Source organism: Oncorhynchus masou, chromosome 24 (genome assembly GCF_036934945.1).
Source record: "Oncorhynchus masou masou isolate Uvic2021 chromosome 24, UVic_Omas_1.1, whole genome shotgun sequence".
Taxonomy (NCBI): Eukaryota; Metazoa; Chordata; class Actinopteri; order Salmoniformes; family Salmonidae; genus Oncorhynchus; species Oncorhynchus masou.
The window spans coordinates 3,567,911-3,582,644 of NC_088235.1; the positions used below are offsets into that span (position 1 = coordinate 3,567,911).

Genomic DNA, 14,734 nt, shown 5'->3' on the forward strand with positions numbered 1-14,734 from the left:
CCAGACAGGGACTCCAGACAGGGACTCCAGACAGGGACCCCAGACAGGGACTCCAGACAGGGACTCCAGACAGGGACCCCAGACAGGGACTCCAGACAGGGACTCCAGACAGGGACTCCAGACAGGGACTCCAGACAGGGACTCCAGACAGGGACCCAGACAGGGACTCCAGACAGGGACTCCAGACAGGGTCTCCAGATAGGGACTCCAGACAGGGACTCCAGACAGGGACCCCAGATAGGGTCTCCAGACAGGGACTCCAGACAGGGACTCCAGACAGGGACTCCAGACAGGGACCCCAGACAGGGACTCCAGACAGGGACTCCAGACAGGGACACCAGACAGGGACCCCAGACAGGGACCCCCAGACAGGGACTCAGACAGGGACTCCAGACAGGGACCCCAGACAGGGACTCCAGACAGGGACCCCAGATAGGGTCTCCAGACAGGGACTCCAGACAGGGACTCCAGACAGGGACTCCAGACAGGGACTCCAGACAGGGACCCCAGACAGGGACTCCAGACAGGGACTCCAGACAGGGACACCAGACAGGGACCCCAGACAGGGACCCCAGACAGGGACCCCAGACAGGGACTCCAGACAGGGACCCCAGACAGGGACCCCAGACAGGGACTCCAGACAGGGACCCCAGACAGGGACTCCAGACAGGAACCCAGACAGGGACTCCAGACAGGGACTCCAGACAGGGACTCCAGACAGGGACTCCAGACAGGGACCCAGACAGGGACCCCAGACAGGGACCCCAGACAGGGACTCCAACATGTACTTTTCTACCCATTTCATCTTTCCTCCACGACTCTTCTTTTCACTGCTCTACTATTTTAATGCTTCTATCTCTCTATCCCTCTCCTCTCCATCCCTCTCCTCTCCTCTCCATCCCTTTCCTCTCCATCCCTCTCATCTCCATTCCTCTCATCTCCATTCCTCTCCATCCCTCTCCTCTCCATCCCTCTCCTCTCCATCCCTCTCCTCTCATCTCCATTCCTCTCATCTCCATTCCTCTCCATCCCTCTCCTCTCCATCCCTCTCCTCTCCATCCCTCTCCCTCTCATCTCCATCCCTCTCCTCTCATCTCCATCCCTCTCCTCTCCATCCCTCACCTCTCCATCCCTCTCATATCCATCTCTCTCCTCTCCATCCCTCTCCTTCTCAATCCCTCTCCTCTCCATCCCTCTCCTGTCCATCCCTCTCCTTTCCATCCCTTACCTCTCCATCCCTCTCCTTCTCAATCCCTCTCCTCTCCATCCCTCACCTCTCCATCCTTGCCTCACCTCTCCTCTCCTCTCCATCCCTCTCCTCTCCATCCCTCTCCATCCCTCTCCTCTCCATCCCTCTCTCCTTTCCATCCCTCTCCTCTCCATCCCTCTCCATCCCTCTCCTCTCCATCCCTCACCTCTCCATCCCTCTCTCTCCATCCCTCTCCTCTCATCTCCATCCCTCCTCTCCATCTCTCTCTTCTCCATCCCTCTCCTCTCATCTCCATCCCTCTCCTCTCCTCTCCATCCCTCTCCCCTCTCCATCCCTCCTCTCCTCTCCTCTCCATCCCTCTCCTCTCATCCCTCTCCTCTCATCTCCATCCCTCTCCTCTCCATCCCACTCCTCTCCATCCCACTCCTCTCCATCCCTCTCCTCTCCATCCCTCTCCTCTCATCCCTCTCCTCTCCATCCCTCACCTCTCCATCCCTTGCCTCACCTCTCCTCTCCTCTCCATCCCTCTCCATCCCTCTCCTCTCCATCCCTCTCCTTTCCATCCCTCTCCTTTCCATCCCTCTCCTCTCCATCCCTCTCCATCCCTCTCCTCTCCATCCCTCACCTCTCCATCCCTCTCCTCTCCATCCCTCTCCTCTCATCTCCATCCCTCTCCTCTCCATCTCTCTCTTCTCCATCCCTCTCCTCTCATCTCCATCCCTCTCCTCTCCATCCCTCTCCTCTCCATCCCTCCTCTCCTCTCCTCTCCATCCCTCTCCTCTCATCCCTCTCCTCTCATCTCCATCCCTCTCCTCTCCATCCCACTCCTCTCCATCCCACTCCTCTCCATCCCTCTCCTCTCCATCCCTCTCCTCTCCATCCCTCTCCTCTCCATCCCTCTCCTCTCCATCCCTCACCTCTCCATCCCCTTGCCTCTCCTCTCCTCTCCATCCCTCTCCATCCCTCTCCCCTCTCCATCCCTCTCCTTTCCATCCCTCTCCTTTCCATACCTCTCCTCTCCATCCCTCTCCTGTCCATCCCTCTCCTTTCCATCCCTCACCTTTCCATCCCTCTCCTTCTCAATCCCTCTCCTCTCCATCCCTCACCTCTCCATCCCTCTCCTCTCCATCCCTCTCCTCTCATCTCCATCCCTCTCCTCTCCATCCCTCTCTTCTCCATCCCTCTCCTCTCATCTCCATCCCTCTCCTCTCCTCTCCATCCCTCTCCTCTCCATCCCTCCTCTCCTCTCCTCTCCATCCCTCTCCTCTCATCCCTCTCCTCTCATCTCCATCCCTCTCCTCTCCTTCCCACTCCTCTCCATCCCACTCCTCTCCATCCCTCTCCTCTCCATCCCTCTCCTCTCCATCCCTCTCCTCTCATCTCCATCCCTCTCCTCTCCATCCCTCACCTCTCCATCCCTCTCATATCCATCTCTCTCCTCTCCATCCCTCTCCTTATCAATCCCTCTCCATCCCTCTCCTGTCCATCCCTCTCCTTTCCATCCCTCACCTCTCCATCCCTCTCCTTCTCAATCCCTCTCCTCTACATCCCTCGCCTCGCCTCTCCTCTCCATCTCTCTCCTTTCCATCCCTCTCCTCTCCTTTCCATCCCTCTCCTTTCCATCCCTCTCCTCTCCATCCCTCTCCTTTCCATCCCTCTCCTTTCCATCCCTCTCCTTTCCATCCCTCTCCTCTCTATCCCTCTCCTCTCCATCCCTCACCTCTCCTTTCTTCTTCTCAAAATGCTTTACTTTTGTGTTACTTTCTCCTCTCTCCTTCCTCTCCTCCTCTTCAGACCAGTAGCCTGTGGGCCCTTCGAGACTAGTAGGGGATGAAATTGCACTTGATCCTGCTAAACGAAACTCTATTCACCAAGCTCTGCAAACCTTGATGTGCACTTAAACCCCCCTCTCGTTAAAATGTATCTGTTTATTAAACCAATTAAACCAATTTAAATGGTTGGGGAGAAGAAAAAATTACATGTACTGTTCTCATACCTTGCTTTGAATTGGCTCACACACTCATGCACACACACACACTCATGCACACACACACTCATGCACACACTAGATTTAGTAACCTACACAGCAATTAGCAATGGCTTGTGCTATGTTTGTGTACGGGTGTATAATTATGCTCCTGACGCACGCTGTGGCTGCGTGAAAAGTGAATAATTAAGAGAGGGAGAAGTCGGGGCAAATATCATCTCAGAATATGAGAGGAAAAAAAATAGAATTTGAAATCAGAACAGTTGAGTGTGTATATCTGGAACACGAAGCCTTATAATATGTCCTGTATTAAAGACTTAGGTTTTATCTGGTATTTATGTTAATGCTACTGGTCTTACATGTCTATGATTATAAAATACCACCATCAATGATCGCCTTAACTCTCCCGAAACAAAGTCATGCATAAAGTGTCTTTCTGATACATTACGAATAGGCTTTTCCATAGGCTTTTCCATAGGCTTTTCCATAGGCTTTTCCATAGGCTTTTCCATAGGCTTTTTCACAGGCTTTTTATAGGCTTTTTCATAGAGTTTTTCCAAAATGGCACCCTATTCTCTATGGTCCCTGGTCAAGAAGTAGTGCACTATATAGGGAATAAGGGGCCTTTTGGGACACAGCTATAGATGACTCATAAACATGTTAAAATGGTCCGTTTGGTATTGATCTGACTAGAGTGTCTATAAACGGGATTATTAGATTATATTTAATCCGATCAAACAACAAAATCTAAATGAAGGATTTGGGATTGAGGATGGACCGGGGGCGTTGGTTGGACCACTTGAGACCAGGTGGCTGATGTGGGGGGGGAGAGATTAGGGCGGGGGTAAACAGACCCCTTAAAAATCCACTTAACGCTGTTCCATTGACTGACTGAATGAGAAATATGTTAACACACACACGCCAACCTCTGAGCAACATGTTGACATAATGTGCAATGGCGGCTTACTACGTGTGTGTGTGTGTGTGTGTGTGTGTGTGTGTGTGTGTGTGTGTGTGTGTGTGTGTGTGTGTGTGTGTGTGTGTGTGTGTGTGTGTGTGTGTTGGGTTAACGGTGAGGTATATGTGCCGTTTGGCCTCTGTCTGCCAAATAACAGCCGGTAATACTTTGACGGTGTAAAATATGCGTAATCTACTGCTCTGTGTGACGCAATCACAGCTCCTTGTTGAAATTGGGATGAAGTGAGAGTTTAAAAAACAGAGAGTTTTGGAAAAGGATCGTAATGGCTGCTTAGTACCATCATGAAATATGTCAACAAGGATCGTAATGGCTGCTTAGTTCCATCATGAAATATGTCAACAAGGATTGTAGCTCTACTGTAAGGTTTAGAGCGGGGGGAAACCGTAGTGTGTCACAGCTGGTCCCAATTCACTTCCTACCCCTTGGTCCACCTCAGAGTTTCCCAAACTCAGCCCTGGGAACCACAAGGGCGCGCACATTTCAGTTTGTTTTTGCCTTCTAGCACTACACAGTTGATTCAAATGATCAACTCATCATCAAGCTTTTCTGGACTGAATCAGCTGTGTAGTGCTAGGGCAAAAACATGCACCCCCTTGGGGAGTTTGGGAAACACTGTCCTAACTATTCAATGTTTGGGAGGGAGGGAGAGAGAGAGAGAGAGAGAGAGAGAGGGAGGGAGGGAGGGAGGGAGAGAGAGAGAGAGGGAGGGAGGGAGGGAGGGAGGGAGGGAGGGAGGAGGGAGGTGGACGCTCCACTATTACACTGCTCATACAAATCTAAACAGTTCGAATCACACTCACCACACCGTCTAAGACCTTGACCTTTACCCTTTGTGTGTGATGTCATCCCCAGCGGTGCTCAGTGATAGGCTGCTGCTGCTGTCATTCCTGGAGAAGAGCCAGGTGTGTGTAGTCTATCTGAACAGGAAGAAGCAGGGATCCCCTGACACCAGCCACCGACTGGAGAAACTCTCCCCATCAGAACTCAAGGCACAGTATACACACACTGCACACACACACACACTATACATACACACACACACACACACACACACACACACACACACACACACACACACACACACACACACACACACACACACACACACACACTGCACACACACACTATACATATACACACACACACACACACACACACACACACACACACACTGCACACACACACTATACATATACACACACACACACACACACACACACACACACACACACACACACACACACACACACACACACACACTGCACACACACACTATACATATACACACACACACACACACACACACACTGCGCACACACACACACACACACACACACACTATACATATATACACACACACACACACACACACACACACACACACACACACACACACACACACACACACACACACACACACACACACACACACACACACACACTATACATACACACACACACACACACACACACACACACACACACACACACACACACACACACACACACACACACACACACACACTATACACACACACACACACACACACACACACACACTATACATACACACACACACTATATACACACACATTTCCAAAAAACGGCCAAATTCCAAACTGCCTCTGGAAGCAATGTAAGCACAAGAACTGTTCGTTGGGAGCTTCATAAATTGTGTTTCCATGGCTGAATAGCCGCACACAGAGGAAACGTGATCTCTGAAGTGATTAATCACGCTTCACCATCTGGAAATCTGAGTTTGGCAGATGCCAGGAGCACGCGACCTGCCCCAACGTAGTCTGGTGGAGGAGGTATAATGGTCTGGGGCTGTTTTGAGGTTGGTTCGGGCCCCTTAGTTCCAGTGAAGGGACATCTTAATGCTATGACATACAATGACACTATAGAGGATTCTGGGCTTTCAACTTTGTGGCAACAGTTTGGGGAAGGTCCTGTCCTGTTTCCCTCTCACAACGCCCCCGGTGCACAAAGTGAGGTCCATACACAAATGGTTTGTCCAGATCGGTGTCGAAGAACTTGACTGGCCTGCTCAGAGCCCTGACTTCAACCCAATCGAACACCATTGAGATGAATTGGATTGCCGACCGTGAGCGAGGCCTAATCGCCCAACATCAGTGCCCGACCTCGCTAATGCTCTTGTGGCTGAATGGAAGCAAGTCCCTGCAGCAATGTTCCAACATCTAGTGGAAACCCTTCACAGAAGAGTGGAGGATGTTATGGCAGCAAAGGGGGGACCAACTCCATATTAATGACCATGATTTTGGAATGACCACTATACCAGCCCTATCAGACCTCTATACCAGCTGTATCAGACCACTATACCAGCTGTATCAGACCACTATACCAGCCCTATCAGACCACTATACCAGCTGTATCAGACCACTATACCAGCCGTATCAGACCACTATACCAGCCGTATCAGACCACTATACCAGCCCTATCAGACCACTATACCAGCCCTATCAGACCACTATACCAGCCCTATCAGACCACTATACCAGCTGTATCAGACCACTATACCAGCCGTATCAGACCTCTATACCAGCCCTATCAGACCACTATACCAGCCGTATCAGACCACTATACCAGCCGTATCAGACCACTATACCAGCCGTATCAGACCACTATACCAGCCCTATCAGACCACTATACCAGCCGTATGGTGAGACCACTATACCAGCCCTATCAGACCACTATACCAGCCCTATCAGACCACTATACCAGCCCTATCAGACCTCTATACCAGCCGTATCAGACCACTATACCAGCCCTATCAGACCACTATACCAGCTGTATCAGACCACTATACCAGCCCTATCAGACCACTATACCAGCCCTATCAGACCACTATACCAGCCGTATCAGACCACTATACCAGCCCTATCAGACCACTATACCAGCCCTATCAGACCACTATACCAGCCGTATCAGACCACTATACCAGCCCTATCAGACCACTATACCAGCCGTATCAGACCACTATACCAGCCCTATCAGACCACTATACCAGCCCTATCAGACCACTATACCAGCCGTATGGTGAGACCACTATACCAGCCGTATCAGACCACTATACCAGCCCTATCAGACCACTATACCAGCCGTATCAGACCACTATACCAGCCCTATCAGACCACTATACCAGCTGTATCAGACCACTATACCAGCCCTATCAGACCACTATACCAGCCGTATCAGACCACTATACCAGCCGTATGGTGAGACCACTATACCAGCCCTATCAGACCACTATACCAGCCCTATCAGACCTCTATACCAGCCGTATCAGACCACTATACCAGCCCTATCAGACCTCTATACCAGCCCTATCAGACCACTATACCAGCCCTATCAGACCACTATACCAGCCGTATCAGACCACTATACCAGCTGTATCAGACCACTATACCAGCCCTATCAGACCACTATACCAGCTGTATCAGACCACTATACCTCTATACCTCTCTATAACTCTGTGTTGTCTGTTCACACTGCTATGCTTTATCTTGGCCAGGTCGCAGTTGCAAATGAGAACTTGTTCTCAACTAGCCTACCTGGTTAAATAAAGGTGAAATAAAAAATTAAATAAAAAAAATATCTCGCCCACTCCCCTGGCCGGTCCTGGCAATACGACCGCTGAAACCTACCCACCTCTTGGTTCACTCTCTCCACCTGCCCATTACTCTCCGGGTGATACCCTGAGGTCAGGCTGACCGAGACCCCCAGACGTTCCATAAATGCCCTCCATACACGGGAGATAAACTGGGGGCCCCGATCAGAAACTATATCCTCGGGCACCCCGTAGTGCCGGAAGACATGGGTGAAAAGAGCTTCCGCAGTCTGTAGGGCCGTAGGGAGACCGGGCAATGGGATAAGACGGCAGGACTTAGAGAACCGATCCACAACGACCAGGATCGTTGTGTTACCCTGAGAGGGGAGAAGGTCAGTAAGAAAATCCACCGATAGCTGGGTCCACGGCCGTTGTGGAACGGGAAGAGGTTGTAATTTACCTTGTGGCAGGTGTCTAGGAGCCTTACTCTGGGCGCACACCGATAGCTGGGTCCACGGCCGTTGTGGAACGGGAAGAGGTTGTAATTTACCTTGTGGCAGGTGTCTAGGAGCCTTACTCTGGGCGCACACCGAACAGGAGGAGACATAGAATCGCACGTCCCTCCTCAAAGTGGGCCACCAGTACTTCCTCTGAAGACCTCGCACTGTCCTAAAAATACCTGGTTGACCCGACGAGGGTAGACAATGAGCCCATCGAATCAATTGATCACGAACAGCAAGCGGCACGTACCTACGACCCTCCGGACATTGTGGAGGCGCAGGTTCCTCCCTTAGCGCCCGCTCGATGTCCGCGTCCACATCCCATACTACTGGTGCCACCAGCTTAGCTGCCGGAATGATGGGAGTAGGATCGATGGACCTGTCCTCAGTGTCATAGAGTCTTGACAGCGCGTCGGCCTTAGTGTTGAGGGAACCTGGTCTATACGAGATACTATACAGATGGGGGAGATGGTAGAGTTGCTGGTGGGAGGGTCGGTGGGGTAGTAAGGAGACCATTCCTCTCCCAACGATCCATCCTTTCCATCATTTGATCCATCGCTGATCCTAGGCGCGGAGAGCAAAAGATGTGGGAAAAAACACGCTTTTAATGTCCAGGAAAAATAACATGAACAACAGTAGGAAAACAAATGATCAGAAATAATAACGGACAGCGCGAAACCCAAAATACAAACAAAATACACTCAAACACAGAACAGACGAACAAGCCCGCACGAAACAGAAGCGGGCTGAACAAACTATATATAACCCCACCTTAACAACCTTAATGTGGTGCTGTTTAAAGTCGTTGGTCCGTCTACTCCTACATTATTAATGTGGGTGGGGGGGAGTGGTTTGGGGTTGTTATTTTGGAAATGAACATATTTTTGGGATGTGCCGCCACGCTCTGCGTGCCACAGTGTTGTAATGAGCTCTCTGGGTGCTTGGGGGGGAAACGTCTCTCCGCCCCCACACACCGGTCCCCTCACACGCCCACACCGAGCACCAACGAGACGGACAGGTGACATTGCAGGTATGATAGTGTGGTCTATGTCTCTATGTTCCTCAGATCATTGTCTGAGCCATTTCAAATAGTCTTTCATTGAGCTTTATCTGTTGCCCTGAACACACAATGGAGTCAGCAGCTCTATTCATACATGCATATGCACACTAGACTAGACTATTCACTACACCAGTGACAGTTATAGGCATGGGAATATAGGGATGGAGGAGAGAGAGAAGAGGGGGATATAGGAATGGAGGAGAGAGAGAAGAGGGGATATAGGAATGGAGGAGAGAGAGAAGAGGGGATATAGGAATGGAGGAGAGAGAGAAGAGTGGGATATAGGAATGGAGGAGAGAGAGGAGAGGGGGATGTAGGAATGGAGGAGAGAGTGGAGAGGGGGATGTAGGAATGGAGGAGAGAGAGGAGGGGGGGATATAGGAATGGAGGAGAGAGAGAAGAGGGGGATATAGGAATGGAGGAGAGAGTGGAGAGGGGGATGTAGGAATGGAGGAGAGAGAGGGGGAGGGGGATATAGGAATGGAGGAGAGAGAGAAGAGGGGGATATAGGAATGGAGGAGAGAGAGAAGAGGGGGATATAGGAATGGAGGAGAGAGTGGAGAGGGGATGTAGGAATGCAGGAGAGAGAGAAGAGGGAGATATAAGAATGGAGGAGAGAGAGGAGAGGGGGATGTGGGAATGGAGGAGAGAGGAGAGATGGGAGAGAGGATGTAGGAATGGAGGAGAGAGAGGGAGAGGATGGAGGAGAGCGAGGAGAGAGGATGTAGGAATGGAGGAGAGAGGGAGAGGGATGTTGGAGAGAGGAGAGAGGATGTAGGGATGTAGGAGAGAGGGTGTAGGCATGGAGGAGAGAGAGGAGAGAGGATGTAGGAGAGAGGATGTAGGAGAAAGAGGATGTAGGATGTAGAATGAGAGAGGATAGAGGATGTAGGATGAGAGAGGATGTAGGATGAGAGAGGAGAGAGAATGTAGGATGAGAGAGGATGTAGGATGAGAGAGGAGAGAGGATGTCAGATGAGAGAGTAGAGAGGATAGAGGATGTAGGATGAGAGAGGATGTAGGATGAGAGAGGAGAGGGGATGTAGAATGAGAGAGGATAAAGGATGAAAGAGGAGAGAGGATGTAGGATGAGAGAGGAGAGAGGAGAGAGGATGTAGGATGAGAGAGGATGTAGGATGAGAGAGGAGGGGGATGTAGGATGAGAGAGGATAAAGGATGAGAGATGAGAGAGGATGTAGGATGAGAGAGGAGAGAGGATGTAGGATGAGAGAGGAGAGAGGATGTAGGATGAGAGAGGAGAGGATGTGGGATGAGAGAGGAGAGAGGATGAGAGAGGATAGAGGATGTAGGATGAGAGAGGAGAGAGGATGTAGGATGAGAGATGATGTAGGATGAGAGGGAGAGGGGATGTAGGATGAGAGAGGATAAAGGATGAGAGAGGAGAGGGGATGTAGGATGAGAGAGGAGAGAGGATGTAGGATGAGAGAGGAGAGAGGATGTAGGATGAGAGGATGTAGGATGAGAGAGGAGAGGGATGTAGGATGAGAGAGGAGAGAGGATGTAGGATGAGAGAGGGATGAGGATGAGAGAGGATAGAGGATGTAGGATGAGAGAGGAGGAGAGGATGTAGGATGAGAGAGGAGAGAGGATGTAGGATGAGAGAGGATGTAGGATGTGAGAGGAGAGGGGATGTAGGATGAGAGAGGAGAGAGGATGTAGGATGAGAGAGGAGAGAGGATGTAGGATGAGAGAGGAGAGAGGATGTAAGATGAGAGAGGATGTAGGATGAGAGAGGAGAGAGGATGTAGGATGAGAGGAGTTTTAGGGAGGAAAGATCATCAGAAGAGAAGAGGACTGGTGTAGGTGAAGAACTAATACATAAATGAATGGATGTTTAAACAACACGTATCTCTTACCCCCTTCATCCTCTGTCCTCCATTTTGTCTCCTCCACCCTTTTGCTTTCCCATCTTTTTTTCTTTCTGGCGTTTGCTGGTCAGCAATAATCAAAACCACTTTCTGGGGGATTAGTTAGCAGCCTCTTTTTCTAGTTTAGCCCAGTGGACCAGGGCTGGGCTGTACCATCCAGGGGACCAGGGCTGGGCTGTACCATCCAGGGGGCTGGGGGTCATGGGAGGGAGATCCCCTTATCAGGCCCCTTCTTCTGGAGCCAGACGTACGGCAGGAGCGATTGCTTTCAGAGCCTCCCTGTCCCGCCCCGCTTGCCCCTCCCGTGCCCCAAAAAAAGCCTGCTAGTAATGTGATAATGGCAGCGTTAGCAGTTAGCTTAGCGCTGCCGCGTAGCGCTAAGGACTGGGGCGCGTGGGGGAGGGGGGGGCATGACCAAGAAGTCTCATCCAAATAAATGGATGATCTTTGTTGTGACTGAAATCACACTTGGCTTCAATGTTAAAAAACGGGGGGGTTGATACGTCAGGGGTAAGAAAGGGTCTTTGATGATGTGACTTGTGTTGTCTGTATTCTACAACATTTGGGAGGGAGACAGAAAGAGGGAGGGAGAGAGACAAGGATGGAAGGAGAATGAAAGAGGAGAGAAAGGAGAGAAAGAGGAGACAGAAAGAGGGAGGGAGAGGGGGAAAGTGCAGGAGGGAGAGAGACAAGGGAGAGAGGGAGGGGAGAGTGAATGAGAGAGAGAAAAAAGACAGTGATAGAGAGAGAAAAAGAAGGAGGGAGGGAGGGAGGGAGGGAGGGAGGGAGGGAGGGAGGGAGGGAGGGAGATGATGGTTTCTAGTGGCCTGACGTTAGCTGTCTCTTCACCTCCCCTCTCAACAGTCAACATCCCAGGGAAAGAAATGTTAGTAACAGTGTGTGTAGTAACAGTGTGTGTAGTAACAGTGTGTATAGTAACAGTGTGTATAGTAACAGTGTGTGTAGTAACAGTGTGTGTAGTAACAGTGTGTGTAGTAACAGTGTGTGTAGTAACAGTGTCTCTCTCTCTCTCTAGGTGGTGTGTGTAGTAACAGTGTGTGTAGTAACAGTGTGTGTAGTAACAGTGTGTGTAGTAACAGTGTGTGTAGTAACAGTGTGTGTAGTAACAGTGTGTGTAGTAACAGTGTCTCTCTCTCTCTAGGTGGTGTGTGTAGTAACAGCATGTGTAGTAACAGTGTGTGTAGTAACAGTGTCTCTCTCTCTCTAGGTGGTGTGTGTAGTAACAGTGTGTATAGTAACAGTGTGTGTAGTAACAGTGTCTCTCTCTCTCTAGGTGGTGTGTGTGGAGGTGCGTGGCCCTGCAGGGCGCAGGCAGGGCAGGCGTGTGGATCTGAACTGTCTCCAGGACGTAGCAGTGTGTTGGTGCTCCCTGACTAACACTAATGATGAACTGTGGCCCTGGAACCCGAGCCACACACACACTGACCGGGACAACCTAGTGTTACTGAGCTGCTCCAGTACAGATGGCCTCAAGGTCAACACACACACACACACAGACACACACACACACACAGAGACACACACACACACACACACACACACAGACACACACACACACAGACACACACACACACACATACACACACACACACATACACACATACACATGCACACATACACACACACACACATACACATACACACATACACATACACACACACACACACACACACATACACACATACACACATACACACATACACACACACACACACACACACACACACACACACACACACACACACACCTCATGTATGTATTTAGACATTGAAGCTAATGTCACCTTTAACTTGAGGGTGTTGTCATACATGTCTGTTTTACCGTTCAGAAATGAAAGCCCTTCATGCATCTCGTCCGCATCTCGTCCGTCCGTTTGAAGACTGAAGTTACAGTGTGTTAAAGTTGTCGTTTAGTATTCAGGGGACGAGGAGAGAGAAGGGAAGAAACAAATACCTGTATCAACCGTATAGAGTTTCTCTGGCATTACCTCTTCAATAATAACACACATGACCTCTTCTATAATAACACACATTACCTCCTCAATATCACACATTACCTCTTCTACAATAACACACATTACCTCCTCAATAATAACACACATTACCTCCTCAATAATAACACACATGACCTCTTCAATAATAACACACATTACCTCTTCTATAATAACACACATTACCTCTTCTATAATAACACACATGATCTCTTCTATAATAACACACATTACCTCTTCTATAATAACACACATTACCTCTTCTATAATAACACACATTAACTCTTCAATAACAACACAAATTACCTCTTCTATAATAGCACACATTACCTCTTCTATAACAACACACATTACCTCTTCTATAATAACACACGTGACCTCTTCTATAATAACACACATTACCTCTTCTGGAATAACACATATTACCCCTTCTATGACAACACACATTACCTCTTCAATAATAACACACATTACCTCTTCTATAACAACACACATTACCTCTTCTATAATAACACACATGACCTCTTCTATAATAACACACATTACCTCTTCTATAATAACACACATTACCTCTTCTATGATAACACACATTACCTCCTCAATAATAACACACATGACCTCTTCTATAATAACACATATTACCCCTTCTATAACAACACACATTACCTCTTCAATAATAACACACATTACCTCTTCAATAACAACGCACATTACCTCTTCTATAATAACACACATTACCTCTTCTATAACACCACACATTACCTCTTCTATAATAACACACATGACCTCTTCTATAATAACACACATTACCTCTTCTGTAATAACACACATTACCTCTTCTATAATAACACACATTACCTCTTCTATAATAACACCCATGACCTCTTCTATAATAACACGCATGCCCTCTTCTATAGTAACACACATTACCTCTTCTATAATAACACACATTACCTCTTCTATGATAACACACATTACCTCTTCTATAATAATACACATTACCTCTTCTGTAATAACACACATGACCTCTTCTGTAATAACACACATTACCTCTTCTGTAATAACACACATTACCTCTTCTGTAATAACACACATTACCTATTCAATAACAACACACATGATCTCTTCAATAATAACACACATTACCTCTTTAATAATAACACACATTACCTCCTCAATAACACACACACACACACACACACACACACACACACACACACACACACACACACACACACACACACACACACACACATTGCCTCTTCAATAATACAGGGGTCTTTAATGATAGAGAAGAGATGCTTCAGTGGTCAGGGTTAATGGCCCTCTCTCTCCCCCTCTGTCTCTTATTCTCTCTTTCCCTCTCTCTTTCCCTCTCTCTTTCCCTCTCTCTCCCTCTCTCTCTCCCCTCCCTCCCACTCACCCTCTCGTATTCTATCTTTCCCTCTGTCTTTCCCTCTCTCTCCCTCTCTCTCTCCCCCTCTCTCTCTCCCCCTCCCTCCCACTCACCCTCTCTTATTCTGTCTCTC

General features: G+C 49.0%; 1 protein-coding gene across 1 annotated transcript in view; it reads left to right on the plus strand.

Moving 5' to 3' along the window:
• The window catches only part of LOC135513364 (WD repeat-containing and planar cell polarity effector protein fritz homolog), a 106,170-nt gene that overhangs the window by 3,321 nt on the left and 88,115 nt on the right, over window positions 1-14,734 (plus strand). Inside the window, exons 4-5 of the mRNA XM_064936291.1 lie at window positions 5,029-5,165; window positions 12,488-12,688. Of these exons, the coding sequence (XP_064792363.1) occupies window positions 5,029-5,165; window positions 12,488-12,688 (338 nt within the window). The remainder of the gene's footprint in view (window positions 1-5,028; window positions 5,166-12,487; window positions 12,689-14,734) is intronic.